General features: G+C 40.5%; 1 protein-coding gene across 17 annotated transcripts in view; it reads left to right on the forward strand.

Annotated features, from left to right (window-relative positions):
- rbfox1 (RNA binding fox-1 homolog 1) overlaps positions 1 to 21,081 on the forward strand; it is a 1,745,467-nt gene that overhangs the window by 1,473,105 nt on the left and 251,281 nt on the right. For 15 of the 17 annotated variants that reach the window (XM_072559568.1, XM_072559572.1, XM_072559574.1 and 12 more), the window contains one exon: positions 11,117 to 11,359. In XM_072559568.1, the coding sequence (XP_072415669.1) occupies positions 11,117 to 11,359 (243 nt within the window). Of the gene's footprint in view, positions 1 to 9,766; positions 9,889 to 10,724; positions 10,857 to 11,116; positions 11,360 to 21,081 lie in introns of those variants that run through there. The other 2 variants (XM_072559570.1, XM_072559564.1) reach the window with 2 other exon arrangements.

Here is a 21,081-nt window from a genome sequence, read left to right on the forward strand (position 1 = left end):
TGCTGGCACTAATATAGATAGCAATGTAGATGAAAGCATAAAAACTCAGTGATATTGATTAAATAAATGGTCAAAACTATGGTGAATTGATTTCCATGTAGGAAAATGTGAATTCATCCATTTAGAATCACAGAGCTGTACAAAGTGGAAACAGACCCTTCAGTCTGGCTCATCCATGCTAGCCAGTTATCCGAGATAAATTGAGTACCATTTGCTAACATTTGGCCCATATCCCTCTCAACCCTTCCTTTCCATATACCCATCAGCTGCCTTTTAAATGTTGTAATTGTACCAGCCTCTATCACTTCCTCTGGCAGCTCGTTCCATACACGCACCACCCTCTGTGTGAAAAAGTTGCCCCTTAGGTCTCTATTTAAATCTTTCCCCACTCACCTTAAACCTATGCCTGCCAGTTTTGGACACTCCTAGCCATGGGGAAAAGACCTTGTCTATTTCCCCTATCCAGGCCCCTCATGGTTTTATACATTTCAATACGGTCACTTGAAATCTATAAGGGTTAGAAAACGTTAATTTGTAAATGATGAAAAACATAAAACACTGGGGGAGTGAAAAAAAAGCCCAGGGATTGGGTCATACAGATTAAAATGAAATTAAAAGGTATAGATAATAATCAGAAAAGGCTAATCGAATGTTGACCTTTATATTCTTGGAAATACGTAACTATGTTTAAGGATGATCTGGAAAAAATCTGGAAGATTATTAACTATTTGGACATCCTTTGGATTGAAATGGGTTTGGCCACGTGATTGTCTGGAAGAAAGGCCAATATTTAAAGTTTAGTGTGGTTTACTTGCTTTTCACTGGAAAAGTGCTAAGCAAAGATTTCAATGAGGTAAGAGATAGGGATTATTACCTTACTTAATGCAAAAACATGACTGTGATGACTATCTTTAGACTTTGACCCAGGAGTCAGATTTAGGAAGACACCCCTGAAGCTGTAAGATCCTCTCCAGAAACCGTGTTTCATTTAAAGTCCAAAGGATCCTGGTAGAGTTTCCAAATATCTGTATTTTAACTAATCCACAAAGATGCATATCGAAGTTTGTTGGAATCAGAACTGGGCTTCAACCATCAATGTATACCATCAGCAATTCAGCTTCGGTAACAAGAAAATGTGGACGTGAGAAGTGATCAAACTCTATCCTCTGTTTCCAGACCCTGTCCCAAAGCCTTTTGTATTGGGAAAAAAAATCTCTGCAGAAACTTGTTTTTTGTGTTGTATGAATACGTCTCTGTTTGGGATTAAGGGGACATCCGATTTTAGATCATGCTTAGATGTTAATCAAGAGAGGCCACCTGCTTTAAGAATAAATTTTGTTTATAATAAACAGATTACTTTGAGTTTGTTAAAGAAGCCTGTTGGATATTTCTTTCATAATGGGTAGCAGTATATAAAAAAGCGGAATTAATCATTTTTTAAATGAATCAAAATATTTACATTAATAGTATTATTTATGGGGTTGAGGGGTTTGATTTTCAGCACGCTCATCCCAACACAGACATAAAATAGCGAAAGGATTGGAGTACAAGTGGATGGAACTCCTGCTACATTTACACAAATCTTTGTGGAGAACACTCTTGGAGAATTGTGAGCAGTTCTGAGCACCACACCTTAGAAACAATACATTGGCCTTGGAGAGAGTACAACACAGTTTTACCAGATGGATATCTGGATTCCAACAGTTGAGTTATAAAGAAACCTGATGCAAACTCAGTTTTGTGTTCACCGGAATTTAGAAGTTCAAAAAATGGTTTGAGGTTTTCAATGTATATAGGGAATAAATTGAGGGAAAACATTGGAAATTTAGAGTTGGGGACATAATGTAAGAATTTGGATTCTTTAATAGATAAGTGTCATAATTCATAAAATGAAATCTCACAAAGGGTGGTAGAAGTTTGGAACCATCTTCCACAAACAGCAATTGTAATCAATAAAATCCTTTTAAGCATTGAATCTGATAGATTTTTATAAACCAAAGGTATTAAGCAATTTAGCACATATGCACGAATATGGAGTCAGGTTGCAGATTTACACAAATGAAGATTAAATGGACCATACTGTAAGGAACTAATTCATCTATTACTGTTACTACATTCCTTACTTTGTATCATTAGCAAACCTGGATATGATTCTCTAACTCCCCTCAGCCAAATTGTTAATACAGATTTGAAAAGCTTCATTTTCACCACAGGTGGAGCCACTAGTTATGGCCTATGACCCAAAAGTACCCTGTCATTCAATTTTTTTTCTGTTTAACCATATCTTGATCTATGCTATTTCATTAGCTCCATCCCATGAGTCCTAGTTTAATTAAATAATCTCTTGCACAGCACTTTATTGAATATTTTTCAAAGATCCAAATATACAACATCCAGTCTACAAGTTAACTTCTCAAACAAAACTGGAATTGCTTTGTCAAATTTCCCTTGACAAATCCATACTCACTCTGCTCAGATATATTTGGATTTTCTAAGTGCCCTGTTAGCACCTTGATAACAGTGGATTGCAGTGTTTCCTCTACTGCCAATATCAGGATAACTGACTGAATGAGTTTCTTGTTTTTTCTGTCCCTTCTTGAGTAGTTTTGTAACAACCTTCTAACCACTGAGATCATTTTACAATCAATGTTCTCTTTTCTGTTGATTCATTTCTTGGTGATTTTTTTTGCTGAATTTTGAAATTAGCTGAACTTTTGGATTTACAACTTCCTTTGGCCAAATGTTAAGCCTCTTGTTAAACTTCTCTTGTTAGCCACAGGAGATTCACTTTCCCTTAGGTTTTAATTTCATAAATAAATGTAGGTTTTGTGAATTATGAATGAATTCTTTAAAAGTTTTCAGTTACTCAGGTACTATCATGTCCTTTAATCTAGTTTCACAATCTACCTTTACAAATTTACTCTTTGTAACCAATACATTTTGTCTTGTTCAAATGTAAGGTCCTAGCTTCAAATGTAACTAAGTTACTTTCAACTCAATACAAAACAATATTATGCTCACTCTTCCTCAGAAGCCTCTTGCTTAGAAATTTAATAATTAACCCTTTCACAATGCACAATGCTTGTTCCTTAGTTGTTTTCTCAACCTAGAATACATTTCATGAACCCTTTCCGCACATTACTGCTACAAGTGTTTTGCAAATGCTCCACCCATTCAGATACAGAGCCTTTAGTATTTGACTTCTTACTGTTTTTCCATGAGATCACTTGATTTTCCAATATCCTCTTCCTCTTGTTAAACTTTGTCCTTTTCACACTGCTTCTTTTTGTCCAAATCACCTTTTATTTATTATTTTAACTTATCGCATTAAGTCTTGAATTTTTAAACAAAACGCTTCAGGAAAAAAGAATGCAATCAAAGGCTAGATTCATAAAGTAAAGACTGGAAAATGGCTGGCAAAATATTGCAGCTTCTCCGCCAGCAGCTGAATGCATTTGTACTATGTTTAATTAAACAAGAACCATAATAGGAGGGAGACCTGTGAAACGGCCATGGAGCTAATCCTCCAGCCTTGATAGGTGTCCCTGTGTGATTGTGATTGATGAGGTGATTGTTCTTAACATCTTCATTTGCATCCTTCCCTAATACCCGCAGGCAGAGGTGCTTTGTAATACGAGATGAGAATTCACTGCTTCTGCAGGCTAATGTGGTAAAGCGATGGAGAAATTGTGAAGAGGGATTGACTGGATGATCAGGATGAACACATTAAACAATTGGTTTTTACAATCTGCAAGTAATCTCTAAAATGCTTGTGGCTTTTACAGCTACATAATCTAGTGCACCATGTTAAAAGTTTTTTGCCGTATTTTTCAATTACTTTATTTTCTTTAGAAAACAGTGAAATGAGCTTAATGTTTTATATATTATTCAACAATGATTTACATGTTAAGTATAGTTAAGCATTGGAATATAATATCAACAACAATCAATAGTGTGATGCACTGCTTGACAAACATTAAACTCAAATTGATATTTAAGGTCCTTCCAAGAAATTCAGGTCACACATATATCCATCTGCAGTCTTCTGTTCAGTTGCTGAGTCTTTATTTAAAATACAGTTTTGCTACCTCTATCATCCAATGTCAGGCTTAAACCATCCTTAGTCAGGCTAATAGTAGCCAGGTGCAAAGTAAATTGTATTTATACCTTCCCAACAATTTGCAAACCTCCTCCCCTTCAAAAATAACCTTTTAAAAAAAAGTCACCTTGCTTTATCAATACTTAAGTCAGGCATTGTTCTGATTTATTTCTATGAGGCAGAAAGTTTAACACGGATTTAAGAATGTACAGATCTAACTTTATTTCATATAGGTGCCTTACTGACAGCTGAAAAATCGCTGCACGAATGACTTCACAATGTAACTTCTTTATTCTAATATCACTTGCACTTTTAAACAACACCACATTAAAAATGAATATACTTTCAGAGCAGAGTGTGAGATGGAGGGGTCAGATTAATGTTTGCATTCTAATTCTTCATGTAAGTGCAAATTAACAGTGAACATTAACTGCTTCGAAAAATGGTAGTGTATATTTTGTAAAGCTGCATCACCATCCGTACGTTGCTGTCGACTTCTTGATTATGCGCAGGAATATTTTTCTTCAAAAATTAAATCAGGAATGAAGCCAAAAAAGCGAATACATTTATCCCATCGATCAGCCACGGTTTTGAACCCTAGCCCGAAAGGTGGGAAGGCAGCTGGTGTGCTAACAGCTGTGCCACCCTACATCATTTCGAAAGTGGATACATTATGTTGAAAGCGTAATTAAGGAATTCAGAGCACCAACCGTACATTCCCTACATTGTGGTTTATAGAACGTTTGATGACTGATTCTAGTAACAATTTGCAATTCCAAGATCTTTTCAAGACTGAGATCACCAACTTGTCTTATTACTCTGATCTTTATTATCTGTGATACTGATGTTTGATAGACTATTTTGGTATTTAGTGTGAAAATTGTTTTGCTATCTATTTTTACTTAACTGCTACTACTTTTGCCAGCGGCTTCCACATTGTAAACCATGAGACAATTTGATTTCTATCAATAGCTTGGTGCAAGTGCAATATTTTGAATGTTTTTTATTCTCTGAGAATTTCCCAGATACGTCGTTCTGCTATAATGAGCAGTTTGTCAGCGCAAATTGGCTATAATGCGATTGACGAATTGTTGTTTGGATGACGCACACTTTCTACTGAACGGGTACAGCGATTTTCTATTAGTGGTTTTCTATAGCATGATTTTCTACATTGCAAAGTGACAGAGGAACACAACTTTTGCATTACAGCAGAACAGTCTGTATATGGGACCACTTGGGTGAAGCAAGTACTCGAAAATCATATGGGTTGGATTTTATACTTCAAAGCCAGCTGACTCACTTCTCTTTCAAACCCACCATTAGGTGGGTGCTTTTAAACAGGAGAGATCTGACCTCTATGATTTTCCTATTTCTTCACTAGTAATCCAGTGTGCCTAGGAGCTGGCTCAGGAAACTATTCTTGTGTATTTATCAACTGGCACGGTATTTTGGTTTTCCTAATATCTAAATTGAAACAACAATACATTTTCATAGTTGCAGTTGCACCAAAAGCACCCATTCAGTGTTGTGCAACCACAAATCTCGAAGGAATTATGAATTCATCTCATGCCATCTATATTAATTCTAACCCTGATACAACTGCTTTTTTTTCCATCACCCAACTTGTGTATAAATGGGCAATAGTTGGATCAGAATAGATCAAATAACTGAAGCATTGATTACTGTTGCATTTATATTGGTACCTGTTCTAAGGCAGGCGTTAATTCACATGGCCAGAGCTCTCATCAAAATCAGGCACCTGTATAACAAAAAGAACCTTGAGCAGAAAGAGCCCCCCACTAGCTCCTCATACCCTCCACCTAATCCCTGGTTGACGTCTGTTCCACATGGAAATCTCCACATGAGCGTGCCCACCTCTGTCCATGTCCAGAAAAGCAACTGAATGCATTGTCCTGCTTGGAAGATTTATATCTTTTTCAAGTGCCGCTCATTGACACATGCTGCTGCTTGTTGTTTAAAGTCATGGCCTTTCCCAGGATTCTGGACAGTGTTGAGGTTTGAGGAATGGGATTTAAATAACAAGTTAATGTGCATGCTTTCCATTTAAGCAGGTTAAATGATTTTGTATATTTCTGTGCAGTTGGTCCACCAAACACACTATTTTGCGATTTCATCTATCCCAATTGACATTGCTAATTGGGATCCACTGTAAACTTGAACTGTATTTGAACAGTGCTATTGAGTTTAATGGGGGTGGAATTGTAATTTTACAATGTCAATGTCCATATAAATGTGGCTTATATTTCGGCGATAAAATACAGTTAAATTACCCTTCTACAGATGGCAGTTGTACAAACACTTTACAAATTCATGGACATTTGATATGCAATATAAAAACAGATTGTGTTACAACGATGATACACAACAACGTAGTGATATCAAGCAGCTTTGTTGCAGTAAATTCACATTGAGGCACTTGCCAGGAAACTTTGGAGACAGTTTAAATTTGATGATAAACCACATGACTGGTTCTAACAGCTGGTCAACTCTGAAGCATGCATTTTGTTGAGTTGGCATCTCTTTAGAACATTTAGATACAAAAACTGGCATGAAGTCTTTCCATTAAAATGACTGGTTTCATACCAATCCCTCAGCCTTTGAACTAAGTATTTTTCCCTTTAATTTCTTATTGCCTCCACCCCCATTCATGATTAGATTGCTGCAAATAATATTGCTAGGCTGGGGAAAAGAAGTGCACCTTAAAATTGAACAATGGTCAGGATATTTTCACTCAAAGACAAGTGCACCTAGATGCATTCTATGGCATAAACTTGCATCTATACAGAACTTAATGTAGAAAAACATCTCTAAATGATTTGCAGGCCGAGTTTTTTGTTGCTGGTGGGTGAGGTATTAAGAATGGTGACAATAAGTGCATTTGTGGGCAGAGATTTTTAGGAAGTTTTGTCAATGCTAAAGTACGGTAAAGTACTAAAGAAGTTTAGGGAGCGATTTCCAGATTTTAAACAGCTGAAGTTTCAACCCCTCAAAGATAGTGGAAAGTGAGGTGGCATGGGCATGAGACCAAAAGCATAGCGAATATAAGGCTTTGAACATTTCTGAAGTAGGTTGGGGTTAAGATCATGCATAGGAGAAAGTGAGGGCTGCTGATGGTGGAAATCAGAGTCAAAAAGTGTGGCGCTGGAAAAACACAGGAGGTCAGGCAGCATCCAAGGAGCAGGAGAGTTGACGTTTCAGGCATAAGCTGTTCATCAGGCTTATGCCAGAAGCATCGACTCTCCTGCTCCTTGGATGCTGCCTGACCTGCTGTGCTTTTCCAGTGCCACACTTTTTGACTTAGATCATGTATAGACTTATTGATGAACTAGAGGTATCCACAGGGTTTTAGAGAGCTAGGATGTGATGAGCAGATAGATGGACAATGAGGTTTTGGACAATTAGGGATTTCAAGAGGTTATGGCTTATGTACACTCGTTCAGATATTGATTAGTCAATCTCCTATCAGTTTGCTGGATCATGCTGCTGGCTTAATTTATTCAGGTTTAATTGCCTAGATAAATTGACAAAGAAGCAAATGTATTGTAGTGTATGGAAGCCACCATCCATATTGGCTATCATTGGTCAATACCATAATTTAAAATGTATTTGGTTTTGAACATTTTTAACATTCATGCTATTTAAGCTAAATGTAGTACATATTGGTGAATTGTTATATTTGTTGGGATGAGGCATTATTTCTGCACACCTGTTTAATCTTTGAAAGTAGCACAATGTTGCAAGTTGTAAAAAAAATCTCTGATGAAGACTAACAGTATTGATGTTTGGTGTGACAATTAGTCAACTGTATGAAATAAGAATGTATAGTTTGATGAACAAATATTCAGGATCCCACAACATTACAATCTGTTGGGATTTCATACAGAAGCTGTGTTAAAACGGCAGCAGACCAACTCAAAACAACCCAGTTAAAATATTCACAAAAATGAACACCCCTTCCAAAAAGAAGCAAAATGTCACCTTTAAATGATTTTAAAAGTGAACCCTTTTCTTTGCCCCCCACCCCGGCAATATACAGGCACTTGTATTGTGTGCAGAATGAGCTCTGGTCATTGTGAATGTGGTGACCACCTGCCTTAGAGCCCAGGGAGTATCACTGAAATGATCCTTTGAGGAACATCCGAAATGGCATGGGGAAGGATATAAAAGGGAAGACAAAAAGGGAAAAGGAAGTCCTAATCAAACCGGGGAAAGCAAGAGCATATTTAAATAATCATGTATTGATTTTGTGCTATGACTATTTAATACTTGTTTGCCCAGTATATTGGTTAATTATAATTATTTTGGAATTAATCCGGGGAATTGTTTTATGTAATCTGGAAGCAGTACCGTGAAAAAGGGACACAAATTCTTTCAATTATACTGACTTTTCTGTTTGTTTTGGCTGTTTACTGGGAGTCCACATTCTGTGTTGTATATTAGTCTGTCAAGGTAGTGTTCACTCATTTTCGTGCTGCAGCTGTATAATTGGCTGTTGCTGCTGCTATCAAAGACTTGAGGGAGCTTCTTTTGAAGCAAAGCTGATCCCTTTACAGCCTCAGCTAGCAAAGGGAATTCGGTCGGTGCGTTGATGGACTTTGCATTATTTAGTGTAGGAGCAACTGATCCAACCTCGATTATAGTCAGGAAGCAAAATGTTAGTACAGTGCATTAGGGATGTGATCAAGATTCATATTGTTGATGTTGCTGCGAGAATGATGCAAAATTCTTGACTTTAACTTTGTATTCTCGGAGAATGACTATAAAGGAAGCAAACAAAAAGAAATTAAAAAGCACCAATGTCTGATTTCAATCATAGATGACAATTTTGAAGCTGCAGCATTATATTTTGTAAATGGAAATGGAAAATGTAGACGGTAATGCTAATAAGTTATCCTAATCTCAACTACATCCTCACATTAAATAACCTGGAGTTAGCCACTTACCTTCTGATATAGAAAGGATGTCTCAACACATTAAATTTAATTATATTTCTGTAGGTGAAATTCATATTGGAAAACTCATGAGTAGATAGAAATGAAGGAAATAAGGTCTGTGTAATCAAGCATATTTTTTCCAGATGTAGGGGTTTGCTTTTGTAAAGCCCTCTGTGTAAGTTTTTAAAGCTTAAAAACAGATAGATGATGAGAAACATCCATTTACATTATTACGCTACAACTGCAGAAACGTGGAAAATGTTTTCACAGTCACCAGCTCTCACAAGTGTGATAAATTAGTTATGGCAATGCAGTGGAAGAACCAAGCCTACATTTGATCATTTTGTTTCTTCAGCAATAAGATTTGTAACTAAAGTGGCTTAAGGCAAAAAATGATGCTTTATTTAGTATCAATGTGTGTGGGCATTGCTTCAAAAAATAAAAAAAAAGTACTCTTTGCTTTTAAAGCTGTCGTTAAGTCAGCCAAAGAATGCAGAAGCTTGCATACTGCTATTTGAGACTGTTTTAAAATGTCTGGCAGTCGCTATTGCACTGTATCAGGTAGCTACCATCGGAGGAGTGGCCTTCTGTGATTAACTCGGGTAAAGGCAGGGAAACCCATATGTTTCAGGTTTGGGAGCAGTCAGATGTTGAGGAGGAGGTCAGAAAACAATGCATAGGCTCCCCCTCTCAACACCGCCCCCCACCCCTAACATACACATGCTTGCACACGCCTTCATCCATAATTGATGCTTGCTTTTGGCAGATGCTTTAGGGCCTAGAATTCGAGCTCATAAGTTTATGGAGGAGGAAGGGAGAAAGATGGTGCAGCAGGTATTATTTTTCCTTTGCTTTACATTGTATTTTTGAGAGTAGAATGGTTTGAATTGTGAAACTGGGCATTAGGTGCAGGTCCCATGTGAGAGCTAGACTTTGCGATAGTGTGAATTGCTTGCGCTGTAAGTGCTGCAGTGATATGAGGGTCTGTGGTGCTGCTCAGGTCTCCAGGTACACAACAGCATTACACCATTAAGGCTCAGTTATGCAAGCGTGGCAGCAGGTTTTCTTGGATGCTCTAAGGAGTTGTTGGATTATTGTTCATTTCACTGTTACACAAGGGAGCTCTGTTATTGTGTGTGAGCCCACATTGCTCTCCTGATGGTGTGGCAGTTTTACTTAACATAATTTACATCAACCTCGCAGCACTCAATGTAAGCTGCAAATCCTCTGTGTTTGAATGCTGAAACTGTCTTGTGTCCTTACCGATTGTCACAAAAAAATCCCAACGTAATTGACTGCAGAAAGCGAAAAGAGCTCTGAATCACTTTTTTGAAAACTGGCTACTTAGACCTTTTATGTGGCAGAGGAGTTTTATGAAGCCTTCAGAGCTATGTCAGAACTGACAACTTAAAAGGATTTTTTAATGTGTTGGGTCTGCGTAGACCTCGATGTGATTAGGCTGGGTTTTAGTTATATTATCGCTTGCCTTCAAGCTGAAAGCAATAAACTGGATTTTTAACTGCGCCACGTAAAGCATATTTTCGAGCTAAATGTGGTTTTCATTAGATTTGGGCCAGCACATTTAGCAAAGGCTGACAGTCTGCCATCCTTTGTTCTTCTCCTCTGCTGCCAGCAACTACTTTATAAGGGATTCCAAGCCCCAAAGCAGCTTCAAAAAAAGCCTGATGACTTCAATAACAATCCTCACAGTGTTAGACGCTGCTGAGACATCACACTATAAACAGTTTCACATTTATGCTAAACATTTGAGTTTTAAGCTGCGGGAAGCTTTGGGTGCCGAGGTAATGTGTGAGAGTTTAGTGTTTCTAATTAAATGTTGGCAGTAATTATCACAAAATGTGAAAGCATGAATATTAATTTTTTTGGGGGGGTCTGCATTGAAAGCACTGATGATGTTAATAAGAGTCTGCAGGGTCCATACAACAGCTGTTTTATGGCTGAGAAAAGACTAATATGAGAAATCAGCATGCCAACTATACCTGAAAATGAGATTTCCCTGCCTTTTAATTCTGTTCATGTTATTCTTTCCTCTAATCCACAGGGTAACCAGGAAGCCACTGCACCCCCTGACACTATGGCGCAGCCTTATGCGTCAGCTCAGTTTGCTCCACCTCAGAATGGGATCCCGACAGAATACACAGCTCCACATCCCCATCCAGCCCCGGACTATACAGGCCAGACCACAGTCCCTGAGCACACGTTAAACATGTACCCTACTGCCCAGACACATTCAGAACAGAGCGGTACCGACACAAATGCACAAACCGTGTCCGGAACAGCCACAGTAAGTGCAAATTTTCTACTTTTCCAGTCCACGGGTTCAGAACCACAGTCCTTTTGGTTGTCTGCATTTCATCACAGAAGTACCAGCTAATTAATGCTGGGTTAATATCATTAGTGTAAAAAGATTTATTGGTTATGAACTGGAGTTTGGATTTCACTTTTGTCTTCTGTTTAATTGAAATATTTTTCACAACAGTCATGATATTGTCACCACATTTCTTATTAAAGGAGCAAAAAGCTTCTTGGAGAAGTCTGTTTGTTTGGAAGGACGCAGTCTCATTTTCTTCGTGCAGTTTCCAAGTTACCCAATGGTTTTCCTACTTTTTGGTCAGGTGCTTGCAAACATAACATTTGGTTTTGTCAAACACTTTTTCTTAGAGTGTGTCTTTTTAATGTGTTCAAATTTTGAGAGATCTAAGTGTCACCCAATCACCATTGGCTTTTTTGAAGGAGCCAATAAAGTGTACCATCTAGAAAGCTTGACAGGAAATTTATGTTTAACTACCAAGCACTTCCAGGAGGAAGCAGCTGCTTTGAGGCCAATTGCATTACTGAAAAGCTCTGATGTCATGTACTTCCATGATGGTAAGAATAACAAAACAGAACATTGTGTCTGGCCTCTGTTGCTGTAATGCTGATTTGTTTGGTTACATTCAAAATGGAGCCGGGCATATCATGCATCATCTAAGGTAGAGATGTTTTTAAAGTTGATTCAAATGCAAATTCCAAACTTTGTAAGAACACAAGCTTTGACATTATAGCGTAATAATTTGTATTAATAAGAATACTGCTATTAGAATAATCTGGTAGTTTGTGATGTTGTGTTTAATTGCCTATTTTGCATATGGGAAGCATTCAATGTTTAATCAAGAAAGCACTGGAAACACATTGACCAGTTCCATTCAATTATCAACCCTTCACAATCTAAAAAAAGCATTTGCTAAAGTCACACTGTCCAAGGGGACTTCTCAATGCTTACTTTGCAATGAACGGTCATATCCATCGAACTTTGCTGTTTATTTATATTTGTCAAATACTCCATCTGCAGAAGGTAGCAGAAGGTGAATTTTGTCCATTACCATCAGCATAATATTTTAGTGGTGGCTGTGGAACAGTGTTAATAGGGCTGGGGCTGTGGTCTGGTGGCTTGTCTAAATTTCATCACAGTCGATCTATAAAATACTTTAGGTGTAGAGTTTCAGTGCATCACAGATGCTAAATACTTTGAGGATGAAATATTAATTTTCCATCCTATTTTATTTTTGCTTTCACTGATAATGGGAATATTAGCAGATTATATTCAATCAATGAATCCACTTTTGGGTGGTTTTCACTAGAAAGTTAATAAAAATCCAGTGGAATTCACTTACATGCCTAGAAAAATTATCCACAGAATATTGACAGCAGGGGTTCTTGTGGTAATGACTGTATTTCTGAACCAGGAAGTCTGGGTTCAAGTCCCATCCTGTCTTGGATGTCTGTCATAGCGCATCTGAAGAGATTGATTTACATGCTGAAGGCCAGGCAGTCAGAGACACATTTTACTTTGGTAGCTGTTGTACCAGTAAGCCATCCTTGAATTTCCTCAACTATCCTCGACTCCATGCCAAAATCCCAGATCTAATGCACGCAATTTGTTAGTGAGCTTTATTGCTGCACCATTAGTTGTCAGGAAATAGGATATAAAGCATAATTTGTTTAATCACCCCCACGTCAAGTCATCCCCAAACAGCCTTGCTGGTTCCCATCACATCAACCAGAAAGCTGGAAAATTAGTACCCGATGGGACAGATAGGACAAAAACAAATGACATTTCATACATCTGACCATCTGGGAATCACTCCGTCTGGGATTTTCCAGGACAATGGCAGACGAATGAACTTCAAGCAAAAGGCCAAAGATCAGATTGTCACCATTGAGAAGAACTTCAGCGAGTAAGTTCTCAGCCATCAGGTGGTGGGCCACATATGTTGGCAACAGCTGGCCAGAAGCCTATCTGCATGCATTTGCATCGCATTAATACCACAACCTCCTCTAATGAGCTTCACCTCCTCAATTAACCTCTCTCCAGTCTAGAAATTTGATGCTTTGGAAACCCTACAGTGAAAAGTAGGTGTGGTGAATTACATTTCTTCATCCATTTGCTTGCTTCTTTGTCCTTTAATGTGGTCAGGCTTTAAATGATGCTCACAGTCACTTGAGCTGTCATTTCTCCAAATACAGGCAACATATCCAGGTGAAGCAAGGCATCCTGTCTCCCTGGGTCATCTCCAACTCCAGTTGGCACACCACTGACAGGCAGCTTGTGGCTCAAGGGCATGCTTTGTTTACACAGCAGGCGGGAGGCTGGTCATAGCTGAATAGCAGGCTTTAGTGCATGTAGTGGAGTGTTGCACATGGCATAAATTATTAGGGCTCTGACTCAAATGTTTAATTCCTCTCAGCCACAGTGGAATGGAGGACAAGGAGGGTGGTATAGATAAAACAGGACTTACAGATCAGTGAGCCTCACAGTGAGAGAGATGCTAGTGAAGAAAATCCTGAAAGAGAGAATTAATCTCCATGGGAGAGGTAAGTTTTCATCAGGAATAGTCAGCATGTCTTTGTCAGAGACAGGTTGGGGATGGAGGGAGGTGGACAGGGAACAGTCTGATGAGCAAATTGAATCTCTCTATTCTGGAAGAGTATCAAGCATACTGCACGATACTCTACCAACGTTGAAAAGGCTGCAGCCAGAGAGGCAGTAGGTTTCACTTGGGAGCAGAATTACTCCCGAAGGGGCCTGTTATTGGATGAACAATCATGTTGAGCTGCTCTTCTTCATTACAAGGCCAGCGTATCAGAAACCCTCATATTACAGTGAGAGCTCTTGAGCCACATATGCTTTTGCCCGATTGCCACCTCACTATCTCTTGGGCATGCAGTAAATGTTGCAGCAGGAGACGCAAGTTAGATCAAGAAGCTGCCCCATTGGCATAAACCACCTTTCACAGGCACTGCACATTGTGGAAATCTGGCTGGATGCCACTGCCTCACTGAGGGAAGGGAGGCAAGACTACGGCCCAAGGGAGGTGTAAGGTGCTGGGCGGCAATACGACCATGCCAAGGCCACATTGGAAGGTTTCTGGTTCAGGCTCCCTGAGGGGAAGCTGATTATCACCAGGCACGGTCACCACGTGCATGTCATGTGGCTCCCAAGGAGCTGCTCTTTAAATGTGGGGAGCAGATGAAGAAGCAAAAGGAGGGACAGATGGGACAGTGTTGGACATACCACAAGGCAGGCTGGCACCAGGAAATGTTTGAAAGACACAGCTATCTGCCTGCCATCATTATCTCTACAGGTCTCCTGATATAGCAACAACACGATGACACGGAACCCTCTGCCATTCCTCTGCTCCTCTTACTCCTCAGGTGAGAGCCCAGTTTTCACCAGTTCCTGAGGACCAGCCTGTAAAGGTACAATAGCCTGCATTGTCAGATCAACAGAGACTGAGAGTGTGGCCTAAAGTTTAAGTTCACACAATGAGTCTGTGGCAAAAAGCAGTCCCTGCGTATGACAGACTGTCAGTGTTGATGCCATTTCAGGATGTCTCAGGATGGTGTCTCCGAGCTCAATAGCTGCTGGGTTACTACCTGCTTCCTCTGGATTAGGAGGTTGCCCTGAAGGAAGCTGGAGACCTTTGCCAGTGGATCATATCTAGCTCTGCAGAATCTCACAGGCATCCACTGATAAATGATTCTGAGAGGCGGTTGATGTTCCAGTGGGATGCTGGGCTGTTGGTGTACAGCAGCATCAGAGCAGCCTGTCAGCAACTAACAGTGTCTGTCAACAGGGAAGAATCCCACTCCATGAATGTGCAAATGACCCGAGGCCAGCTGTGCTAATTATAATATGTGCACAAGATCCAGCAAGCTGTCCCAAAGCCTCCATTCTGGAACGTTCACAGCTGCCCACTCCCCTCAGCACAGACTGGGACAGGAAGACGGTGACAAGGGAAACATCCTCAAACCTTGGCTGATGGCCACAGACTGACACTGAGCATGGTACAGTACTGACAAAAGATCATAGCACTAGAGAAGTTGAGATTCAGACTGGTCACATGGTGCAATGCACTACACTCCAGACAGTGTCCAGGGGCAGCAAGGTAGCTCAGTGGTTAGCACTGCTGCCTCATAGCACCAGGAACCCAGATTCAATTCCACCCTTGGGTGACTCTGTGTGGAGTTTGCCCATTCTCCCAGTGTCTATGCAGGTTTCCTCCAGGTGCTCCGACTTCCTCCCAAAGTCTAAAGATGTGCAAATTAGGTAGATTAGCCATGCTAAATTGCCCCATAATGGCCAGGGATGTACAGACATTGTGGATTAGCCATGGGAAATGAAGGGTTACAGGGATAGGGCAGCTGATGGGATGCTCTTTGGAGGGTCTGTCATGACTCGATAGGCCGAATGGCCCGCTTCCACACTGTTGGGATTCTGTGTAGTTGTTTGCTTCTTCCTGCATAACTCACTCAGCAAAGGTGGTGGAGGAGGATGGAGGATGCATCAGGAGAGGAAGCAAGGGAGAAGCAGGAGGTCTGTTTATAAGAACAAACTGAAGCTGAGAATGCTGACGTGGACCAGGAGGTCCTCACTTGCAGATTTCAATTCAATCAAACCATGGTACATAGACCTGGAGAGGCATAAAAACAATCCCATAGCCCAATCCACCTGGAAGTCAGGTGCTATGTCAGCATGTCTCACTTACTGGTCTTTTTGTTCTGGACTAGCTGGCTGGGAGGCAGCTGAGTGCTGCCCTCAGCATAACTCACTGAGTGAGAATCATTTCAGTTTGCACTCTTCTTAGGAATATAAGCAAAATAACTCTTGTATCTGTTTGCGGCCTGCTAACTTTGAGACCAGAAGCCAAGCTGAGAGACCCCTAGGCTCTATGGTAACTGTCCAGCCTGTAGATTAGGAACATTGGAATAGCTCGAGGCCACTCAGCTCTCGAGTCTTTTCTGCCTTTCCGTGTGATCGTGCCTGATCTGTGGCTTAACTCCATGTCCCTGCCTTTGGCCCATATCCTCTACACAGTGGAAGCCTCTGCAAAAAGGGGCTTGTTGAGGGTCACAATATTCCCAGCCACCCTTCCATTAAAGTGAAGATCGATCAGGGAACACATATTCTTTGCCAGTGGATCCTCTGCGGTTTCACAGGCTTCATCCTCAGAGATGCATGCTTTGCTGTCTCGTCCTGTGGAAGACAGAGAATTAGTTGGTGAAGGAACCTGAGCCTTTTTCTGCAGGAACATGAGGGAGTGGCTGTATATCTGAGAAGACTAGACAACAACGCTCCTCGCTGGCATCTGCCATGTTGACCACCCCATCGGTGCAGGAGTGGTTATGGGCCTTCGCTCATCAGCTGAACCACATTGTCTCCAAAGTTAGTTAGGATACAGAGATGGGGAAGTGCTCTGCCAGTCTAGGCTCTCTCCTTCCTATTAGGTGCCAGTTGGATCTGCATGGGGAGAAAGAGGAAAATTGAGAAGGGAATATGTGTTCACAAGCAATTTAAGAGCATTACATTCCTGCCAGGCAGCGACTGCCCCGCAGTGAGTGAGTGGGAAGTACAATGCCCAGAAACGGTTACAACATTGGCATCATAAAGTGGGTATGAACCATTCAGTGCATGTCATGCATATGATGGTGAGCTGGGAAGGGCTATGTGACTGGGCGAGAGTCACTGTTCTCATTACAGCCACTGAGAAGGTCTGCTCATGTCCGATTGGTGTGCTTCAGAGATCAACACCAAAGAAATGGCAGGGAGTCTTGGTGATGGCCGTATGAGCTGAAATTGCAGTGAGAAGATAGAGGCACTTATTGTTGCAGAGATTGTTCATCTGCTTCCTGCAGTGGGTCCCACTGCGCTGATGCCAGTAAAAGTGCTGGGCTCTTGTCCAGTGTGAGTTGATCAGAGAACAACTACTTCTCTCCAGAGGGGAAGAGGACCTGCTTTCTGGCCCAGATAGCTGGAGCGCATGCTCCAATGAGACCCTGTGAAAATAGGAAGCCACCTTTTTAATGTCTGGCAAACATCCTGGGGGGTGAAGTGGGGGCTAAGTGTTGAGGTGAAGGGAGTGGAAAGCACTGTCTGGCTTGCAGAGAATGAAGAGATGTTGGACTAGCCTTGGTGCCAAGTATGGTGCCTGAACCGTCACCCTGAAAGGTGCCAGTCTCTGCAAGAAGATCCCTCCACCAGACAAAGGCGATTTGCCATTTATGTTGCGGTAGAACCCACTTGCATACAGAATGAACCGAAGAGATGATTATCACACAGGAGAACTAACCACAGGCAGATATGAAGCCATCTAAGAGATCCACTACAATGCATTAGCTCCAAAATGGGAAACCTTGGCTTCCATTATCAAAGTTACAAAGTTGGACATGTGCTTGATAATATTTTAGCGCTTAAATAATCAAAATTATTCTGCTATTTTAACCTTTGAGCACAAAACTAGCAAAGGTATATATTTCTTCTCAAAATGGAATGGAAGTTCTCATCAAACTACAGTGGTTGTTATGACAACGTCAAAACAAATTGTTTTAAGTAGAGAGAACCTGACAGAAATGTAGTGAGCTATCTTCTGCCAGCAGTGAGATAAAATGGATGATTTAACTGATAGAGAATGAATTATTTCTCATGATGTTTTGATCGTATTTGGAAGTAATCTTATAAATCAGTACTTGAAGAAAGAGAGAGAAAATGAAAGACTTGCATTTATATCAGATTTCTCATAACCAGTGGTCATTTCAAAAGACTATAGCCAACAAAGCACGTTTAAAAGTGTAGTCACTATCATAACGTAGGAAAGAGAGTGGCTTAATAATTTTAAGAGACAACTTTGAAGAGTATTTTATATCAATGTGATTATTAGTAACAATAGTAATTTATTATTACATGCATTCATGAAAATACAGTAAAATGGTGCCACTATTTAAGAAAGGTGGTAAGGAAAAGCCAGGGAACTATAGACCGGTGACCCTGACATTGGTGGTGGGGAAAGTTGTTGGAGGAAATCCTGAAGGACAGGATTTACATGTATCTTGAAAGTCAAGGATTAGGGGTAGTCAATATGGCTTTGTGCACGGGAAATCATGTCTCACAAACTTGATTGAATTATTTGAAGAAGTAACAAAGAGGATTGATGAGTGAAGAGAGGAATAGATGATCTATATGGACTTCAGTAAGTTAAAAATCACACAACACCGAGATATAGTCCAACAGCACTATTTGGAAGCATTAGCTTTCGGAGCGCCGCACCTTTATCAGGTGGTTCATCAGCGGTGCTCTGAAAGCTAATGCTTCCAATAAACATGGTGTTGTGTGATGTTTAACTTGTCGACCCAGTCCAACACCGGTGCCTCCAAGTCGTGACTTCACTAAAGCGTTTGACAAGGTTCCAGATGGTAGGCTAGTTAGCAAGGTTAAATCTCATGGAATACAGGGAGAACTAGCCATTTGGATACAGAAGTGGCTCGAAGGTAGAAGACAGAGGGTGGTGGTGGAGAGTTGCTTTTCAGACTGAAGGCCTGTGACCAGTGGGTGTGCCACAAGGATCGGTGCTTGGTCCAAGGAGGAAGCACGCTGAAGCAGAGCCTCCTGTTGACCGGTCTCAGAATGCCAACTCTGCTGAAGCCGCTTCCAGCCACCTCCATAGCCAGGAGGCTGTCCACACTCTCGAGGACCAAGACTCATCTCAAGTTCTGAGAACTGACCTGACCATCCAAATGAACTCCCGAGGACTGAGAGATCATTCACTCCATCGCCATTGCAGGTGCTGCCAAAACATTAGAGGGAAAGAACGGACCCTAATTCATCGACACTGGAACAGTCGCTCAAGCCGAGATTGCCATGGCCACGAGGAATGGACCAGATCTGCTGTTTAGAACGCCCTGCAACCTCTCTCCACCACAGCAGCTACAGAAATAAGAGATGGTGAATTTGTTTCAAAGGTTAGGCGAAGAAAAACAAAATAAAAAAGAGAATGATGCGGTCACTCGTGCAAGAGGGAGCAGACAGGCAGGGAACCTAAGCATCACCAATTCTGCATCTCTACCATCTTGAAGAAAACTGGCCACAGATCTGTATGCCTGGCAATATCTCAGATCGCTGAAATTTTAAGCATCAACTTTGGTTTGCAAGCTAAATATGCCTTCAGAATTACAAACTGATATATAGGACACAAGGAAGTTAAAGTTGCTTGTGTGTGTGTAATTAACTGGCCTGTGACATAGTGTTTAGTCATAGATAATGTAAGTCAAATCGGTTTGAATAAACTTCTAGTTTAATCATTGCTTAAAACAAAGCTAAATCCTTCAAATAAGCGTATGCCCTTCTATGATTCACTTGCCCATCATATCTATCTTCACTTGCTTGAGCTAACTTGGAAATAATCCATCAGTGAACAGAATATTACAATGAAATGTAAATAACTTCTAATAGCAGGAGTAAAATTAAATGCTGATGGAAATGTGTGCAGAAATAATCTGTTATATTTCCCACATAGATCCAATATAGCCCTGCAAAAGGCGGGGGATATAAATATTGTAATTTTCGAATGACCTTATTCATAAATCCTTGACTACTTCTTGGTAAAATTGTACTTTTAGACTTGAAGCATTGAAAATGTCGATAATTTATGTCATTAGCACTGAATAAATGTGCTTCTAGGCTGGTTACATTAAACTTGCAAACATCTTTTATAGATGAAATAGATACCTGAGAATACTCACCCACTGTACATTGATTTGAAAGGAGGTGTTTATTTAGTGTATTACATTCTGAGCCCCTCAGAGCCAAACGTCCGTTCATACGATTTAGATTGGCAGACGTCTTAGGATTAGATTTTGAAATGCTTATTTTTGTTATTGTAACAAAGACACAAATAATTATGTCATTTAAATTTCAAAAATTACTTTGAAGGTATTTCAATTCTTGAATTGTTTAGCTGTTCCAATTCATAAGGTATCGTTTCTGAGACATCTAGTTTGGCCTACAATTTGGCCTATTTTGCATGTCTTATTTCACCACACGAACTACCAGGGTACCTCTGACCTGACTCTGAAATACAGTTGTTCCTTACTGAGCTGTTGACATCTCACTGAAAGGGCGACATGGTCATTGAGTAACTCCAGTTACACACAAATCCACAACATTCGGAGCCAGAGCCTCAAAGCTGGTTTTCCTTTGCCAGAAAAGATGAATGGGAGGTAGATTCATCTTCAGGTATCATTTACAATGCCAGTCAGTTCTGCTTGCTGGAAACACAAGCAGCTTGCTAATAAAAAGCATTTTGGTTTTAAACCTAGGAGAAGAAGGGAAGTGATTGGGATAGAGCGAATATCCATACAGAAGACAAGGGATGGGCTGAGGACAGAGGGAAGACAGGCAGGGAAAGTGGAAGTGACATTGATGAAGTGCCAGGACAATGACTGGCTGTGGTCTTCAGCTCTGTAGTGGATCTTGGAGGAAATCTCCTCCTCCTTGCTGTACGTTCAAGCAATTAATTTTCCTACACATGGCATTTGTCACTGGCTGGGCTACTTGAAGGTGACGTTTTCCTGTCTAAGAGTTGGGAGGTCATGTTACAGCTGTGTAGGACATTGGTTAGGCAACTTTTGGAATACTGTGTGCAATTCTGGTTTCCCTCTGATTGGAGGGATGTTGTGAACCTTGAAAGGGCT

Source organism: Chiloscyllium punctatum, chromosome 40, assembly GCF_047496795.1.
Source record: "Chiloscyllium punctatum isolate Juve2018m chromosome 40, sChiPun1.3, whole genome shotgun sequence".
NCBI classification, from domain to species: domain Eukaryota; kingdom Metazoa; phylum Chordata; class Chondrichthyes; order Orectolobiformes; family Hemiscylliidae; genus Chiloscyllium; species Chiloscyllium punctatum.